The sequence below is a fragment of the Stegostoma tigrinum genome, chromosome 5 (genome assembly GCF_030684315.1).
Source record: "Stegostoma tigrinum isolate sSteTig4 chromosome 5, sSteTig4.hap1, whole genome shotgun sequence".
In the NCBI taxonomy this organism is placed as follows: Eukaryota; Metazoa; Chordata; class Chondrichthyes; order Orectolobiformes; family Stegostomatidae; genus Stegostoma; species Stegostoma tigrinum.
This window is the reverse complement of record NC_081358.1, coordinates 44307187-44326686: the sequence shown is the minus strand read 5'-3', so window position 1 is coordinate 44326686 and position 19500 is coordinate 44307187. Positions and strand designations below refer to the sequence as shown.

Sequence of the window (19500 nt, the reverse complement as noted above, 5' to 3'; positions counted from 1 at the left end):
TTTACTGACTTGTCACATCATTAGGTACATTATTTCAGGATACTGAAGACCTTAGCAATACATCTTTATTCCTCTCTCCCTCTCTATATCAACTCCACCCAACCACCCACCCCCAACCCGCCCCTGCCCGTTTTATCATTTATTTTGAGTAAGACTCAATAACCTACCAGAGCGAGCCTGCTCAACTCTAACTTGAAAGTTCAAGATTTTTTATTATACTTGAGGGAAACAATGGGTTCAGCTGCTTATTGCAGGGGAGCAATTGTCAAGGGAGAGTTAAACCCAATTACTGCAAAGCATACTGAAGGGCTGGAGGAAAAGACTGCCAAGTTAAAATACGCCTGGGCAAAGACAGCTACTGAATAAAAAAAATCGACATAAAGCGTATCAAATATTTATTTATCTGGGTAACAAAGGGCTATGATACATCGACAGGCATGTAAACTATTGCCAACACAACTCTATATAATACAGCTAAAAACTGCTTCCAATTTGGCCAGCGGACATACAAGGTATCAGGTCGTCCCGAATGCTGTCAGTTCAACAATAAAATACTAAACCGTTCTATAGACAATATCAGTTTATTGCTCTGATTCTGCCAGTAGGGAAGGGGACATGGTGTCAGGTAATTCCTTTGTCACAGCACGTGGGGTATTTTAAAACACAAAAAAAGCATCGCAGATGCTTCTTTTATTTAAGATCTTAGCCTTTTTTTTTCAATTCGGACTTCTGTGGTATTATAAACTAATTTCGTTACTTATATAAAACTCAGACCCTCCCCCCACCCTTGGATTTTGTTCAACTGCTTATCGCCACGACATGCTACAGAGGTCTAAAATGTGTATCCCAGAGTTTACCCAATACCTTTCTAAATAAGTACCATAAAAATCACGGAAAGAACTACTGTGGTTGATGAAGAATAAAACCCACTAACAGGAGGTAAACGATATCACCAGTTAAATAAAATAAAGGCTTAAACAGACGCACCATATTTACAATTCCCATTAAATTACACATAAATAAATATATACATACATGAACACTGTTTCCCTTGTTACACCGCGGACTGCAGGTTGCAATAAATGTTCAAGTTGACCGTTACCTTAGAGGACTTTTTTTTCTCTACAACGATGAATATGACAGAGGAACTGTGCAGGTTTATTCACAATACTGATAAAATGTGTCCTCGTTACCTTCCTTAAATGATTGTGACTACAATCTTAACAGAGATAAACAACGGGGGGTTATGTCAATCAGGAAGCAGTCGGATGAAGTTTTAACTTTGTAAAAAGTTCAGAAACTTTTTTTTCGTGTCATTTCAAAAGCAGTTCAAAATTCTTCATCGCCTGCACTGTTCGCTAAGGCTCCGGGTTCCAGGTTGAGGGAGAAACAGTCACACCTATATGACAACTTTTATTTTTTTTATTTATTTTTACGAAATTGTACTTTTTTTTAAACTATCCCATTACTTTCTGTGCTTCTCGTCCTTGTCTCCGCTTTTACTGGGGTTTTCGCCCGTGTGGTTGTTGGGAGTATTGTTCATGTACATTTTGTCCATGGCTTTGAGTGCTTCGGTGAGATAGTTCTGCAAGGCGGTGATGGCGGCGCAGAGAGCCGGACTGCCGAAGCCGTGTGTAATGAGGCTGAAGTGAGTGAGGCAGCTCTGAATACCAGGCTCCAGGATCGGGGCTGGCCGAGAATTCCCCAAAGGAGATCGGTCCTGAGTCAGCAAGTCTGTAAACTCTTTGCAGATTTGTCTGTAAAATTGAAAAAAAAAATTTAATGTTTAGTATACTGTATATCTCCCAGCGAGGGTGGAGAGCAGGCTTTTATTAGCACATTTTTTTCTTTTAAACTGCGCTCAAGTTAACTTAAAGTTCAGCTCTTCCACTCAGTTAAACATAGCACAGGTGCAGATTAACACGTGATTCACCTTGATCATACAACAATGTCTTGTACATACATTATTTTCCGAATTGGAATGGACAATTCTTATAAGCAATGTCTAAATCAAGACGATTTCTTCGGATTTTCACTGATTTGGACAATGCCTGTCTCATTTAAGTGGATAGATCATAGGCTATTGTTCTGAATGAATATGAAATTTATCACCTCAGACTAAGTTTCACCTCAACAGCCGGATTTCGAAACGTTATCTTGAAACACACAATTGCGCATAGAAAGCCAGTGAATCAAGTCGTGGCGACGGTTATCAACATCCCTCTTCCCAAATCCAACTTTCATGCGTGCAACGAAAAAGCGAGCTCTTTCACATTGTGCTCACGATTCTGTTACACCCCAGTACATCACAGCTTAAATCCCAGTTTAAAATGTCCATAAGCAAACGCAATTGTGTGACAATCACGTTATTCACAGAGCAGCAGAGTCAGAACTAATCTTTGTTTCCCATGCAGGTTGCTGATGTGTTGAGACTACCCCACCCAAAATAATATAATCACAGCAATTTGGTTCATTAAAGTCAAATTGGAAAATCTGAATACGGAAGGGTAATATCCAAAAGTGTTCATAACCAACACGCCACTTTTAAGGAAGATCAGAATAATGAGGGTGTATGAAATCATCACTGTTCTGTATTGAGTACACAAATCTAGCTAAGACCATACATGTGTGTATGTGTGTAGCTTTGAACGTAGCACAGTGTGTAGGTCTAGTTATGTTTCAAATTTTATTGTAAAGAAAGTAACTATTTTGTTAGTCTTCAAAATTATGTAAACCCTATTTCTGGGTGTTTTGTGTTATATCTGCTGAAAAAGAAATGCTCACTTCAGAGGGCGTACAACCTTCTATACAAATTGCAGCACCAACCTCCCAACACAGTCCCAACACAATGCCCTTCGGTGACATTTCAAATTCTTAATTAAAGGCTAGAAAACTGCACTGGGAAAGAGAAAACAAAACCTTCAACATTTCATCGCAGATAACTCTTCACACATGCCTTTTCATCCAAACAGTTCGGCAACAACCCACTGCTAAATAATGTTTATGAACTGCTGGCAAAATATTATGGTTTAAGTAATTCTCTGTGATGTGTGACCTCACAAAATGACAGTGGTTTCAATCCTCTGACAGTGAAAGCACTGGACGCCAACGGAGGCAGCGCTGCTTTTGACAGCAGTGGATCATAGAATTAATACTGATAATACAAACACACCAGGTGTGAGGGCCTGCTTTGGGCTGATATCGACCACTGTTTTAGATTTCGCAGCTAAAACTTCTACCATCTATCACTTATTTCTAAGCACTTGTTAGAAAGCAAATGGTCACTGTTAGGATCTTCACCTTGTTCAATTCTGAACTGTTCCCGCACACCATGAGCCAGCAATTAACAGCAGAGCAGAATCCCCATGGGGAAAAGAACTCAGTTAAAGTTTTCATATTTTATTTAATAAAAAAAGACTTACTTAGTTGCAAGTAACATGTTTTTTCGTGTCACTTGTTCACTCGGGTCGGAATGTTGCCGGTTGACGTACTCAGCTATTGCTTTGGCTGGGAATTCTGTTTCGCAAACATAACCAAAATCTCTGGCAAGGTGCACAGCTTCACCTGGTCAGGAAATAAAGGACAATGTACAAAATGGAGGTAAAGTTTATGCATTCATTTCTTCTTTCAAACGCATTTGGTTTTGATAATGTTAAATTGATTTAACAAGCGAACTAATGCCAGCAACCGTTCTCAAAATGTTTAATAGAATTGTTGGACATATTACATTTTAAGTGGCTCAAACCCATTTTATAGCCGTATAAAAGATGGCTGCCTTTTTACTTGCATTATTGAAATTTGGTTGGGGCTATTTATTAAGTCGATTAAATTTAATGACATGACCGAGATAAGGCGGGTAGCAAGCCATATTGTTTGCAGGTTTGTTCAAAACGATCACTTTTCTCTTGCTACTGCCCAGCAGCAAAAAAATGGTAATGTCTCTTTAAATATTTAGATTGTATTACAGGATAACTAACATCGGCAAGCTGCACTCCTGGTTTCAGTCATCAGAATGGAAGAAATAGTTCAAAAGTACCCTGCTGGAACCCTCATAGTACCATTTGTCACAAACTAAATATTTGAAGCATGCAATAAAAAAAATCGGAAAGCTCCAGTGAGTCATTTAACGACATTACGAGGAGCTAAGTAGTGAACTGGATAGAATATCAAATAAGTTGACAATATCTCTTTTGTTGTCATGTATTCAGTACCAGTCCAAGCCATGTCTCTACAACATCCTCTTGCACTTAAACCTGTGTTCTGTAAACCCCAATGCAACTAAATAACAAAGCATGTTGTAGTAATACAGTACTGCAAAGGCGGTTGCAATCTTTCACATGTTGGCTCATAAACATTAAAACATTAAACATTATATCGGAATGGTCCTCAAGTCCTAGGCTGGCTTCGGACAACACGTTGTAAAAAAGCTGGATTACGTGGATTTATTTGAATTTAAGCCGATTGTTAAAAAAAGGAACCCGTTTGGAGGATCAACCGTAGCGACCAAAGAGGACAGAAATAGTTCATTGACCAGGTAGAAAAACAACAAAAAAACCGTCAGTTACAAGGAGCACTATTCAAACTAAAAGCCCATGCAGTTCAATACTGTCTAGCAGAAGGACGGCACTGGGGGAGATTCACTACTTATTTTTTAATAATAGCAATCAGTTGGTCAATATAATCAATAAATACACGGTTTTGCAAAGTATAGATATTGTATACGTGAGCATTTTGAAAGATATACATTCCTTATAAACGATAAATTACATATCTGTATAAAATATGTCTGTTCCTCTTGAACGGTTAGAATACATCATTCTCTAGAACCCTGTCTTTTTGTTGATTTCAAAGCCTTTGGTTTTAATTTCCTGAACCAGTTGGGTTTTACTGCAGGGCTTCCTGCCATTAGCCAGCTCCGGAAGGACGCATGCGCCAATTAGTGCTTCAAAGGCACAGTCCAGTAACTCGTTTCCATAAAATGGAACAGATCATAAACAATAACAACAGGACACAGTCCAACAGCCTGCCCCCTTAGAAATCCAACTGGTCACACATTTATCAGCAAACCATCTACGCGTGAATCCACTCCTGGCTCATAATAACCCAGAACCATAATCAGATTAAAGTAATGATTTTCTTTAAGAAGCTCTCTCCACAAGACCCTGACACACAGGACCGTTCTCAACACAGTTCTGGCGGCACCACAACCTTTACTCTGCACACAATGAGCATCAGTTACAAACAGATACAACCACGCATTTTACTCTTAGACCAGACTTAAGGCGTCCAATGAAAAACAGAAATAAATCAGATGGGGGAGGCTGTATTCTCTTTTCGCTAATCAAAATAATGTTTTAGCATAATCTGTTCGTTATCTCTCTCTCTGCAAATTAGATAACGGAAGATTCCTATGTACTGAATTTGCTGTGATGTCTGATCTACACTAGTCTTCTTGTTTATTCAATTCAACAATTCTGAAAGCAGCATTTTAATTGAAGAACAGAACTGTAGTTTAGGATTTCTCATTAGTTTCTCATTCACTGGAAGATTTTTCAGTCATTAGTAAACAAATGCCTAAATCAATTAATGCAACCACCTCCCTCTAAAAAAAACGAATAACAGCTTTTGTACAACCTGCCCACATTGCTTACAACAAGCATCCTTTGGCTATATCTGGTCTGGTCAAGTCAAGCTATATATTTAATAACCCAGTACAATGCCTGGTTTATACATAAGGGCTCAGACAGTACAATGTTCAGTCGCTTGTTTATTTCTGTGCTATATTGATGGGTTAACACGAGACAACGACTGGTGCCGCTATGAGTTACATAAAGGCACGTGGCTTCGCAAACAAAAACAATTTCCCGCTCTTGTGCCATACTGGAAACAATCCATGTTTATTCGTCCACCTATGTTTAGATACGAGAAAAAAATGGAATAAAGTTTACTTACCCTCAACAAGTGAGGTTAGCAGCGTAACATTAGCAGCTTTGCGCCTGCCTGCCGGTAAATTTAACCCAATTTTGTCTAATTTTTCTCTTAAAGATCGTCCTCCATTTTTAGATTTCGCCCTACAAAAGAAAGGAGCTCCTGGTTAAATTGAAAATGGACACATGTTCTGTTACACATTTCTTTCACATACTTAATGACATTCTTATTCCAGACTTGCATTAACGAAATGTTAAAATGCACATTTTGGAATTACGAAGCAATTTTCAAATGGAGTGTGGCTTCGCTATGGCACAAAATTCGCTCTTTTAATGCCTACCTTAAACAATCTAAATCTCATAATAATCTGCTAGATTCTGAATGAATTTGATTTCACAATTGTGTCTGGTCCTCCTCTCATCCACACTGAGGCAATTTATAAAGAACATGTCCTTTGGAAGACTATCCCAAAAGCATTTTACTTTTATGTATAAAGTTGTTTTTTTAATGGAACATATTTATTACAGCATCCACTATCTTCTGATCTATTGGCAACCCATAGGAACATGTGTTTATAGAATACAAAAGAATGCGGTGCAAGTGTTAACTGCTTCTGTCTAAAATGTGATAATTGCCCTTTAAGGGTTAGATGGAGAGCAAAAACAATTAGCAAAGAGTGAAAATAAATATTGGTAGCATTACTAAAATAATTTAGCGATCAGATGCATTTAAAAGGAAATTTTCACTGATGTGTGTGCTGGCCTATCTTTCTCTGAAGCGGAGCTGTGTCGGTGGGTGTCCAACGAACCAGTAGCCCTCACCTCCTAAGCACTCCTCCCAGTAACGAGGCGTTGAGACACTCGGGCGGAGACAGGCGTCTCTGCACTTCCGCCACCGTCACCTTGTACTTTGATGTTGAACTGAGGAGGGAGAGGCGACCCGGAACTGAACAAAACACCTCGTTCGGGTTCGCAACCCCGCCAAAGAGCCCGTCCTTATTGAGTGAGATCGAGGTGACAGCCCCACTGTGAGACTTAGATAGGGACATGGGACCTGAAACAGAACCATCAGACAAATCAACAGCCATCCCCTGAAAAGCGTACATCTGCCATGTCCATCAGCTAACATAGATGGTCACTTTACAACTCTCTGTACTTGTGTCCCTCGCTAACTCAACAATTGCAACCTCTGCACAATATATTAAAACAATTCAGTTGGACCGATTTGGATTAGATTCGATGAAAGAGTCGATAATAAAGCGGGGCCTTTGTCACATTACTGGGATATATTGTCATCATAAGCAGAAATTGCTGCGCACATTGCTGCAAAACTGTCCTCTCCACTGAATTGCACTTTAGATTGTGCATTTTAAAAACTAAAATCAAATCTGATCATTTGCGCAAAATATAACACGTTCAGATCGAATTGCACTTTTTTTTATTATAAAGACGGTCTTTCCAAAGTTATGTTGTTAACTGCGCATTTTACTGCCTATGCCAATGTCAGTTAATGTCATGGTAAAATCATTTCCATTGTGTAATAGAAAATTTGTGATTCAATAGAAGGCAAATAGATGCCTTATGTTACAAGTCAAGAGTAAATACATTTTCTAATCTATTCCCGTTACCCTTTAAAACTCCCAGCATCCCTTTTCATTGTACTGTATCCATTTTCCCACTTAGTTATTTGTTCAGACAATATAGATTTCAATGCATTTATTTCCCAACAGCGTACATATTACAATAACAGGACGTGTTGGAGGATGTTATTCTTTTTTGTCCTCATACTAATTCGATCCTGTTACATTCTGCATCAGCTCTTCTACCCTACATCTGAACATGCGAGTAAAATAGGCACTGCTTTTGACCACAGAACGAACGCACACATAGTGGAACATCAATACATCAAATTCTGAACCCAATTTATCAGGTCATTGCGAACAAAAACAACTAAAAAGGAACGCGATGGTGATTCACAGGAAATTAACGCTGGCGTTTTCGTGAAATAGCCTTAGCTTTGCCGCTGGATTGCTTTAACTGTTCAGATTTAAAAGAGCGCGTTTAGGCTTACAATGGACAACTGGGTAGCTCTGATTATCAGTGCACTATGAGACCTAAACAATGTAACATGTCCACTGGCTAAATTGCTCCTCAACTCCAGAGAATTACTTAGAATCTGATCATTTTTATTACTGATTAGGCGTCTAGAATGTGGCTTAACAGACTCTGGGTTTGATTTCTATAAATACTGCCCTGCAAGAGTTCCCTATGCACAAAAAAGGATCGTTACAATATAATCAAGTGCCCTGGTTTGGCTTTCTCTGCATGCCACTGGAAATCTACTCTGGATCTTTGAAGACGTCGAGCTTCTAGTTCCGGATAGATCACTTGTGACATTAATAGCTCTGGGGAGGCTAATAGAGACAATAGGAGTTAAACGAACTCTTGAGATTACTAATAAAAGAGCCAATTATCATGTCGACGTGGAAAGAGCATCTCTTAAGATTTATCCCTTGCACATGTAATTTGACGTGACAAAACCTGGAGAAGTAGAAAGATGAAACTTAAGCCATTTAACCGTATGCTGCAGTTTTACGAATTACTGCGCATTTACAGTGTATAATCTGTGCCCACATTAATTCGATTTCGATATCCTCAGAATCAAAACAACCGCGTAGCAACTTAGCTATGGATGCAGCAGAATCTTTGGGATGGCTAAGTTAAGAGCGCACATTTCCCAACCAATGTCCCACAGAAATAAATACACGTCTAAATGCACATGACTAACCAGACCCTCAAAAGCATGTAACGCCAATCGACAGTATAATTGCTTCTGCAAGTTCAGGCATTTGGTTTGATTTATACCCTCCCTAATTCCTTTGCTCATTAAAGGAACACGACTGTAAAGAATTCCTTAAACCCACACCAACGTTCGGAGTCTGAGATGTACAGACAGGATATTTTCCTCTCGCGGAACCCAAGACCAATAACAACAGAAACAACTCTCCTGCAACCCATCATGGCTGTTTCTTAGTTTGATATGAGATGTTTGCACACACAATAAACTGGAGAGAAGCAACCAGGATTCAATGAGCTAAATACCGCCTGTGCAAATATTTTGGATGAGAAGATTAAATAAAGCAACTTGCCTTTCTTAATGACGGTATGGTCCTGGATGTTAATACCTTGATCATCAACATGCTGAAACGGAATTTAGAAAAACACTAACGTAAACTTGCGGAATTAAAGACTACAGACATTTACAATGGCAAGAACTACGTGAAACTCAGCCATGTCAGAAGTTGTAAGAATCTACCCAGAGCCTGGCTCATTCATCTGAACAAAAATGACAATGTATTGCCATAATGGAATGATAATTCCCGCTCTTTGTTCAATATTTCCATAAACACTACTTTTCCCTATTACAGTGAATGGATTTCTGGGCTTGATGGGACAAGTGAAGTTGTGAGATTTATTTATTTGATAATTTATCTGTGTGAGATACATCTTGTATGCATGTGTATATTCAGGAGGTGGGAAGTCGTACTGATGACCATCCCTAGCAGATATTTTGCAGTAAAAAAAACCTCAGCTTTTTCTTGTTATTAAATGAAGCAAGTTTATTCATTCTAGCATCAACATGCAGTACAGCGTCGGAATATGTTCGCCAAGTGAACACAAATTCTACTGAGACTGAGCGATTGGCAATCACTGCAGAACAATCAGTTCATTTACAAATAACACTCACTTCCAGATCGCCCCTGCAATGTCAGCGACCCATCTAACATTATTCATGCAGCTTTGATTTTTCTCTTTATTATTTATGATATGCTCCCCATCTAAAGCTAGCACTACTTCCCCATCACATCATTGGGAGAGTTTCCATTATCCTTTCTTCTCAAAACGTGGTTCGACCATTCACACGCAACTTGCCCCGAGTGATTTTTGATTTTAAGTCGAACTAATTTTGAATAGGCTGCTTAAATTAATGTTGGTACTCTGTCCACATCAACCATACATTTAAAACGACTCAGAAAGTGACTGAATCTGTCGGGGTTCTGATTTTTTAATGACTAAAAGCAGTTTCTATTTTTTAAAAAAAGATTTTAAACTGAGAGGCTTCATGACTTCATTAAACTATTAGAAGATTCCCCAAACCCCGAAATCATGGTGGTTAAAGGCATTAAAACAGCCGCTTTACTCTCAACACCAGAAAGATGTACAAAATTGGCACCATTTGGACAATCTGAACAATTGACACCAGAGAGCTAAAGGAGGTTTCAATAACCATTGCATTCTAAAGCCAAATCGGCAGATTCTCCGCACATCACAGAAACACAAAACACCGACCACATACTTGACGAAAGCAAGGACATTTTAATTCCGGTATCACACAAGCACAGTCGCACCGAAACAAACTGAACCATTTAGACTTTTATTCTCTCCCCCTTCTTCTCTCTGTAGCACCTTTTTTGTGAGCAGCTTATGCCTTTGTTGTTAAATATTCTCCTAGAGCAGTGGAGACGCAGATCATACAGTTAAGGCTGCATTTGTAAGCTTGTTTACAGCAGATTGTGTATGTGTGTGTTAAAGAGCCAGTCACATTTAGGTAAAGTATAGCCGCAGGTATTAAGTAGAATGTTGAATGTTGAACAGCTTTCAATCGCTCTAAGCATTCATAATGAGTATTTGTTTGGAAATGAATGCATGACGGTTCCTTGCTTATGAATATTTTACGAGAGCTTTAAAATCGGCACTTTTTAAACGAAATTAAGAGTAACATTTGGGGAGGGGGTGTGAGCATAGCCTTAAACGCAGCTACCAAGAGGGCGGATGGTTTTCATCCCGCATTAATATGCATCCTTTGTTTGCAAGGTAAGTAATAACACATTAATGATTATTCCAGGTTGTTGCAGAAGGAACGAGTTCAAATTATAATTTAAAAGCACAGCTCGCCACGGCGCTGAAAAACGAACAATTTAGTACAAACTAAACGCATGCCTTTTGTATTTTGCAATCTCGGGTCAGTAACTCAACAATGACCACTGGCATTGTAACCAGCTTTCAGCAACTCGCCACAGCTAATAAACGATTTTTTTATTTTCTCGTTGGGATTGGGGGCGGGGGCTGGGGGCAGGAATTAAGGCACATGCAGAATTTTATATATATGTTTAAAATTAATGATTCCAATTTTGAAGCTCTGGGCAAAGTCCAAATTGGAATAAGTCTGTTTTATCAAGTTGAAATATTGAATAAAGCGCACCACACAATTTCATTACTCCAAACTGTTTACATGAATGAGAGAAACTGATAGCGTTAAAAAGCAAGTGCTGGATTTAATTAAGGGAAGACGCAATTTATATTTCTAACAATGCAGAGGAGAAATTTGCTCTCATTTGATGCATGTTAATACATAACATTAATATGTATTGGTCATTTGGAAAAAATAGATTTGTTTCGCTTGATTGTCAATTTAAACTTGTCAATTTTATTTTCAAAATCTGAAGCAGATGCAGGGTTCACGAAAGCAGATTTTACCAGAGGTGGTCGTGAAGGGGTGGGTGGGTAAATGGGTTGAGAATCTCCCCTTAATTTGAAAACAGTTCACTATAGACCAAGGCAGCAGTGTAAAGTAAGAACTGCATAGGGTTTTCAAAGAACCGACCTGTACATCCTCGATGGCATGTGCGATGCTGTGGATAGGCAATGTATCCCCGAGGCCGGAGTCGAGTCCGTGGGTGCTGTGGAGGAGGACCTCGGGCCGTCGGTACTCCCTCCGCGGGTCCAGGCCGGCGAGTTGGGGCAGCCCGCGGGGCTGGTGGAGGATTCCCGCTTCCTGGTTCTGCCGCTGAGGCCAGGTCGGGTGCTGCGGCTGGGGCTGCGGGTGCAGCGAGTTCAGCGAGTAAGGGTCGTTCACATGGGAATAGGGGTCCTGCGACTGCGGGTAGATGGGCTGGTACGGAGGAGGGAAGTAGGGCGGCTGGAAGTCCGTGTTGGGAGTGTGAGAGAGCGGCGGGGCGGTCGGGTACGGAGACTGGCTGACCGTCCCTAACTGAGGCAACCGTGGAGTCCCATTGCTTGTGCCGTCATGCCGGTCCTGCAATGAAATCAGACATGTAAAGTTGTAATTTTTAAAAAATACATTATTTTATTCTTTTTTGTTAAAGAAACATCGCTGGTATGACACTTTCGTTGGCGGTGGCAAGCTTAAGTTTTACTGGCCATATTAGTAATTGTAAATTATCGCACGGGGTAGAATTCAACAAAATATTATCCTCCAAGGAGGTATGCTAGATTTTTTTTATTTTCACAATCCAAAGTGCTACCAGTTTTTGTTTTTGGGAGGGGGCGGGGGAGGCTCGTTTTAAACCTAGTGGCATCTCACTGAAACTCACCATGGCCGAGAAACTGTGCACTAACATCTGCGGGCAGTCTGATCTGAGTTCGTCAGGGGGAAAAAATAGAGAGACCTAGAGGTGGAAAATTGGAAAAAACAGTCCAGTACTATACAGCTACAACACGATCACAACGCCGGGGAGTCACATGCAGGAGGAAGGCAAGCGAATCCATCAGAACTTGAAAAATTTCTTCATTGGGAACAACACACACAAACAAAAAAAAATGATCAGAATTGTGTCTAGTTTCAGGGCGTCACGTCGGTAGATTTTTCAAACTTTTTTTTCTCTCTCTCTTTCTCCTCCTCTAAGGGCGAGCCGTGGCTTCACTCAGCACATAATAGCAGATATTCATGACTATTAATATTACACGAATACTTAATAAGGGGAGAATGGTCGGAAATCGAGCGTGAAGCGAGGAAGCAACTTAAAGCTGTGTCTGTTATAAATGACGTCCGTTGAATCAGTGTATCTAATCAGAGAGAGAGAGAGAGAGAATAGAGGGGCACACATTGCTGTTTCTGACGAATCACAGGGAAGAAGAGAACATTTTCAAGTGATCGAGGGCATGCGAAAGTGAGAGGGAGAGAGAAGGGGAGCAGGAATGGTGAGAGTCAGAGGGGGGAGAGAGAGAGACAGAGAGAAAGAGGGGAAGGAAAGAAAGAGTGTGATGCGGGAAGGAATTTGCACCTCGTTATCGTGTGAGAATCCAGCAAACGCCAAAGGCATGTCGGCGGCCACTCGCTTCCTGGCTGGAGAGCGACTACCTGCGCTCTCAGCTCTCTTCCTTTTCAGCTCTTTATCCGGAGGTGACTGCTGCCCTGATCCTGGGTCACTAGTAGTCTGATCCATCGTGCAATGGGTTAAAAGTTAAGAGACAGAGGGAGCGACAGAGACACTATGGAGTCTCCAAAGCCCTGATTCGTTTTCACGCACTTTTACGCAAGCTGCTCCCCTACTGCGATCCTAAAAAAACAACTCTCGTCTAAACTCAACTCGAAAGCGGCTCCAAACAAACGGATTTCACTTCTGATCGTAAACCTACTCCGCTGGAAGCTCGCGCCGACCCTTCATACTTTTCTTGGATTCTTATATTTTTTTTATTAATTTCCTCCCCGCGTTTTTGAAAAAAATAAAGTGAAACTAAACGGCCGCTTGGTTTAGCCCGTGGTGTGAACTGCCTTCTAGCCTGCTGTACAAACCCGTTTGACTGGCTATACAACTTCAAAACAACTCCCCAAATATTACCTCGCAAACTCTAGAGCAACTTTCTCAATCCGGGCACAATCACGGCTTTTAGCCTGAACCATCTAACGCCTTCTGCCATTTCCACACAAAAATCTTTCATCTTTACCAAGACACAATTTTGTGCAGATTTCAATGTTTCCATGTGCGTTTTTTTGTGGGGGGTAGGGTGGGTGGTTGGGGGTGGGGATTACGAACGTTTAAGCAACAAATGCAGACAGATATACAATTTGGACTAAGGCATTAGAATTGACTACAAAAGCAAACTGCTTTTCCTTGCTTGATCAAACTTGCTCTTTCCCAAGGCGTTCTGTGACAATAAGTGCAGCAAGCTTAGCGTTTTAATTTTGGTTTTACTTTCACAAACATCGCCAGCAACGCGGCCCTTTTTGAGGGTTCTGTTAAGAATTTATAGGCGAAGGATTTCAGCCAGGTTTACCAAACATTAATCATTTCAGATGCTTAATCTAGTGGACGTCGATTCTTAACTCTCGATTCCTGTATTGTTTACAAACGTGAGCTATTGCCACACAATAGAGCTGAGGTACGCACCCTGCAATCGGCGTTTGCATTATTTTACAATATTATTAAGCCGAATGGCCAAGTGCTCCATTTGTTTTTGTCATGCTGCATCTTTCTATAGAATATATAACTGTGAAAGCATACTTAATGTTTAAAATAAAACTTTGCAATATTCGGTTTAAATGAGAGTGATGTACAGCTTTTTTTCATTCGACGGGGCAGTGAAAACTGCATTTTAATTCTTTTGAATCTAATATGAAATTGCTTACCTCGCACTCCTCATATTTGATATTGTCCGCTAATTTCCACAGCATTCTCATGGATTGGTGTAAAAGTGGTTGACTGGATGTCTCAGAGAGCGGACAGTCCTGTACAGAGAGTGTGTGTTGGTTTAGCGCTCTGTATGTGCTCTGAGATCTCCCTCTAATGGTCGATCGTGTTCCCCTCTCAGCTCTTTAGTAACTCGCTAATAACAGCCCAATTAGCATATGAACACCAGCCAAACACTCATTCAACCACATTACTGCTCCAATGGATACAGGTAGAGAGCCTGCCCTGCCGCCTGGCAATGGACGTCAACATAAATACATTGGCGGTGGACAACAGCTTATAAATGTACATGGAGCTACTTGTTCTGTTACTTGTTAAACCCTCCCTTACCTTCCATTCTACCAAAGCACAAGAGTACGATGTGACTTTCTTTCTTTGGTTAACTCTTCTCCCTGCAGACATGCACTGTTTAGTTGTTAACTGATTATGCCTTCCAATGAAGGCAATAATCTTGCTGAAACACCGAACTCAGTCGTTTATTTTATAATAACAGGGCAAGTGTGCTTCACATTTTCACTATGTTAAATAGCAATAATAAATATATAGATATGACCCATATTTTGATACAACAGTTAACTTCATATTCCTCTGCGTATCAAGCACCCAACTTCATCTACATGCCCTTTTACTAAGTAAACAGTTTAGCTTAAATATTAGCTTCACAATGGATGTAGTTAAATCGAATCCGAACTGATTCCGACTTCCTTGCTTTTTGCTGATTTTTTTTAAAAAGCATCTCCTCAGGAAAATTCAAAGTAAAGACAATTTTAACATTCCCTCAGCAAGTTATTTCCCGGACACGTTTACGCTTATCAGAGCGGTAAACCTCAGTAGTGCTGAATTTCATTGATAATTAGGTGGCTTTACTACCAGTATTTAGATTCTTTCAGCGGTTGTGTCTCGTTTCCTAGCTGAGAGATTCTAGGTTTGTGAGCGAGAATTTCTTTCGGCATTTACCTTTCTTTGCTATCTGGAGGCTTTAAATAACAAGCGTGTAGAGTGTTGCACTGCAGCCATTGAGGTGGAAATCGTTTGTTATGTAGCTATTCAATTCATACGTAAACAGGGACTAAAAAAGCAAACTATTTTGAACTAACGTCGCATTGCAAACCTCTTCACAACCGCTTCATTAAAGTTATTACCATAATAAATGTCTGACTATGAATTTATGAATCGAGACAAGGTTGCACCGTTGTCTTTCATTGAAGGTGAGAAAGTGTGCAAGGGTAACTCTCAACCCAGGTAATCTGGGTGACTAGATCTAGGCGTCGTCTACAGGTAATCTTCATTACCATTTTTGGTGGAGCTCGAGGACAAAGATGTCATCAGAATCTATTGTCTTTAATTAGAGGACCGAGATATCCACCGATTCAGAACACCTCACTCCAAAAGGCCAAACGTTTTGAAATTTAAATACAAAATTATTTCTATCGCTGGAGTCACAGTCAGCTTTGGGTCTAAGAGGCGAAAATATTCAGCTGTACCTGGATTTTTAAACGTGTTTATGCAATTATTCTAAAAGCTCGCGGATCTAATTTATGTTTTTTTCTTGATGGCGTTCTGTTCTCTTAAGTCACTTGCAAAGAGTACGGCAGTATTTTTACATTTAAAAGTGATGTTCTTCCCCCCAATTTGCTCACTTTCTACTGTGAAGCACTTATTCATTACAAGCTGCTTGCATGAGCTGTGATCTCCCACTTTCATTCGAACTGTTGAAGGGGGTGTTACCTCTTAATATAACGCTGTGCATTAAAAGAGATAACGAGTTTGCAAGATCATTGATTTAAAGCACTGAACCTGCAGCTTTTCTATTTTACCTGTGTACAAATGTCGATTCTTTTAAAGAATAGATATTTTCCACATCTCCATTTTCAAATGAAAATTTGTTAATCTCATATAAACCGATGCTAGTTAATTTAGAAATCATTTAATGTTCACTTCTGTGCTGGCAGACTAGTGGAGTATAAGAATATAGTAAATGAGTTTATCTGAGAATCATACATTAAATTAACTTCTAATCGATCGCTATAGCAAAATACAATGAATAATTAAAATATATGCTCCTGTCGAATGGAAGCACTTTTTAACAGGAGAGCGGTGCTTTGCTGTTTTTATTTCTGCTTTTGTCGAGCAGTTTCTGAGCAGCCTAAACCGGTGAAATGTATTCCAACTCCTCCCCTCCCAATTTGCACTTCTTTTAATTAAATGTAATTCTATACACATGTAACCATAACAAGGTTCGCCTCGTTTTAAAATGCCAGCGATTTCTTTTGTGGCGAGGAAAATATTCACATCTGTTTATTTGGTTACAAGGTCTTGTTACCGTGGACTAGAATAAATGTAGTCCTCTCCGTTAAAGTGTGCGAACGATGGTGAAACGCCATTACTCACAATACTATCTTCTCCTTATTGATCTTTTTCAAAATATTCGCCCATTCTGACTTTTTTTCCAAAATAGGGCAAAAAGAAAAACACCTGTTACAGTCTGCATTGATTATTAAATCAACGTGTAAGTACGTGATATTTGTGCATTTAAATATTTTAACTTGGTGCACAGGTGAAGAGGACTTTTAGGACCTAGCTATCCTACAGCATTTTAGCGCCTGGCCTATACGCGTGCTTCAGATATTTTGACTTTTTTTCGTTTCGCGGGTGAAAGCATAAACAAGTTAGAGAATGGCTTTAAAGTACAGCAAATACTTCTGTTTGAATGTTACTGTCGTTATGTTTCTTGTATTGAACAATGGATTTCAATAAATCCTACCATGATAAATACCTGTATTTATATTCAGCATCTAACAAGTTCATTTTTCAATGCACGTCTTTTTGTGTCAGCTGAGACAGAATATCCCCTTATTTCAAAGCTTTAGGTCCGCCAAAAGTGTTCTAACTTTTTAAATATTATTATTGCAGCAAAGTTAGATTTGTGTCGTACATAATTCCAGTTTATAAAATACACTGAAATGTTTGGAAAATTATATAGATAACATGACTCTTGATTTGGAGCCCACAAGCAACATCCAGCTCTACACCTTGTTATCTCACATTGTTACAGACTACCTTCAATCTTTGAGAAAATCTAGGAACCATGGAACAATGGAATTAGGTTACAAGTTTTGTACCGAGCAAATAGCACATAGGCTTCACAGAAATATATTTGTATTGATACTCTATTGGTTCTAAACTTCAAATGTTTAATAATACACCAAATAAAGTTAAATCCATTGCTGCCGAAATCCAGTTGTAAAAGTTATTGTCTATTTAGTAGAATTTCCAATGAACCTGAAACAAGTTGTGTGTTTATGAAAAGGGAGTTGATAGACAAACTGCCACTCTTCAATATGAAAAAAAGTGTTTAAAAATAAAATATGAAAGAAGAAATGAAATTTAATCTGTCCTGAGAAAACGAGTTATTTCCCCAAGATTAGCGTTGTTCTACGAACATGTTAGACTAATACAACAGTCACATAATCGCTCGTTAAACTGGAGGCTAATCTTTCTTGTTTGTAATCTCATTGTGATTGACCCCAAGTTAGGAAAAGTTGTAACATGGTGATGATTACAGTGGGCTGCTTTCTATGTATCTGGAGCACAGCGCCGATAGTGAACTGACAAGAAAATCAAATCACATCGCAAAAGGGAAAAGGCAGAAAGGTTTGAGGCGTATTTATCGAGTTAACCTTTTCAGGGCCCATTCAAACAAATCAACTAAACCAAGGGTTTCGCCTGTAGTAGTGTAAATTGGATATCTAAACTTTTTTCAACCTGAGACTTTATAGAGTTTGTATTAGTTGCGTCATGCAGGTAAACACAATGTAAGTACTGATAGAAAGTTTGGACTCATTGACTTATTTGCAAATTGTAATTATTTGTCCCAATTCACTGACTTTATCCATGACGTTCGTCTACATAATGAAATATAGGCACCGCTGGAATAGGCAGCAACTTTCAATGGCTACTGGGACTTCTGTAATCATGCCAAAGGAGTGCCGTTAATAGATAAGTTCACGTACCTGCCAGTCCCCCATTTTGCCCAGAATTGACATATCGCCTGGAGTTGTCCGTGGTGTCCTCAAAAGATCTGTGAGCTGTTGAGTAATTTCTCCTTTTACCTCTCCAGGATCATCTCACCTGGTCATAAAGTGCTGGGTGCCACCTGTCCGCGCCTGCGTACTCCTCAGGAATGTCAGTACCTTGCAGCTTCAAAAAAAACGCCTATCTCAGCACTGATGGATTTACAGCAGCCATGTACCACGAAGCTCCATCGGCTACCAGACCTCATCATGACAACCAACAACACGAACAAAGGCTGGTCATGACAAAAAGGAGTCACACCTCGGTGAATTTGGGGGAGCTTCCTGGTCTTCAGGCGCCTACAATAGACAGAGTCATCTGCAATGACTAGGGATGTTGTGGAAGGAGGAGGGGGTTCAGGTGATGGAAAGCACCAGCAGAAAAGCACAAACAGAGCGCTCGGCGGAATGTGTGCAAAAAAACAAAACTGGCGAGGTTGCATTTCAGAGAAAAAGAAAGGGGAGAGGGAAATGATGCGACATGCACCGAGTGGCTGGATAGCTTTTTTAGTTGTTTCTCTTTGCTTTGCTCATTTTTCGCTCATGTATTGTGTTACCTGTGTACAAACAAAAAAAGGACCTGTTTGCGATATAAAGGCCAAATGCGACCCGCTGGGTCCCCTCTACAATCGAACCAGTGTGCCTTTTGATTTTGTTCCACCAATTCCGGGCAATGCGGTGGCGTCGCCGTTTGTTTGACGTTGTTAACTTTAATCGAATTTTTATTGCGGATGATTCCTGCGATTGGATTCGCCCATGTCAAAATAAAAGTCGGCTAAATAAATTAATCAGCATCGATAAGTATACTGTGAGACGCGAGGTCAGAAATTAGATAAAGAGTTCCAATGAGGACGTTCGGAGCAGATAACTGATGACTCCAACTCCGTGAAATGATATGTATGCAATACTTAACCAGCATTATATAACCAATGAGAAAATATTGCCTGGATATTTATCAACAAGGTTCCAAAGTATTTTATTCAATGCTGCATTATTTAGGAGAGCTCA

The 19500-nt window shown here is 39.8% G+C and overlaps 1 protein-coding gene across 8 annotated transcripts; it reads right to left on the bottom strand.

Annotated features, from left to right (window-relative positions):
* Window positions 1-378: 378 nt before the first annotated feature.
* On the bottom strand, window positions 379-18599 carry tfap2a (transcription factor AP-2 alpha). 8 transcript variants are annotated; one of them, XM_048529856.2, is made up of 9 exons: window positions 18433-18599; window positions 14359-14457; window positions 12323-12397; window positions 11593-12024; window positions 9077-9128; window positions 6750-6981; window positions 5953-6071; window positions 3423-3564; window positions 379-1757 (listed from the first exon to the last, which is right to left on the bottom strand). In XM_048529856.2, the coding sequence occupies exons 1-9, from the start codon at window positions 18463-18465 to the stop codon at window positions 1466-1468; spliced, it is 1476 nt and encodes a 491-aa protein (XP_048385813.1). In that variant the 5' UTR covers window positions 18466-18599; the 3' UTR covers window positions 379-1465. The 8 variants fall into 8 exon arrangements, with proteins under 8 accessions (XP_048385813.1, XP_059501948.1, XP_048385816.1 ...); XM_059645965.1 differs by lacking the exon at window positions 12323-12397 and having other exon boundaries at window positions 18433-18597; XM_048529859.2 differs by lacking the exon at window positions 14359-14457 and having other exon boundaries at window positions 18433-18596.
* Window positions 18600-19500: the final 901 nt, after the last annotated feature.

Bases quoted from the DNA above. Each gene is read 5' to 3' on its own strand.
- tfap2a (XM_048529855.2), bottom strand. From the start codon at position 13,174: ATGGATCAGACTACTAGTGACCCAGGATCAGGGCAGCAGTCACCTCCG. The intron at 12,025-12,322 runs GTGAGTTTCAGT...ATTTCATTGCAG, and splicing joins TGCACAGTTTCTCGGCCATG to GACCGGCATGACGGCACAAG. The intron at 9,129-11,592 runs GTCGGTTCTTTG...ATTCCGTTTCAG, and splicing joins ATGCCATCGAGGATGTACAG to CATGTTGATGATCAAGGTAT.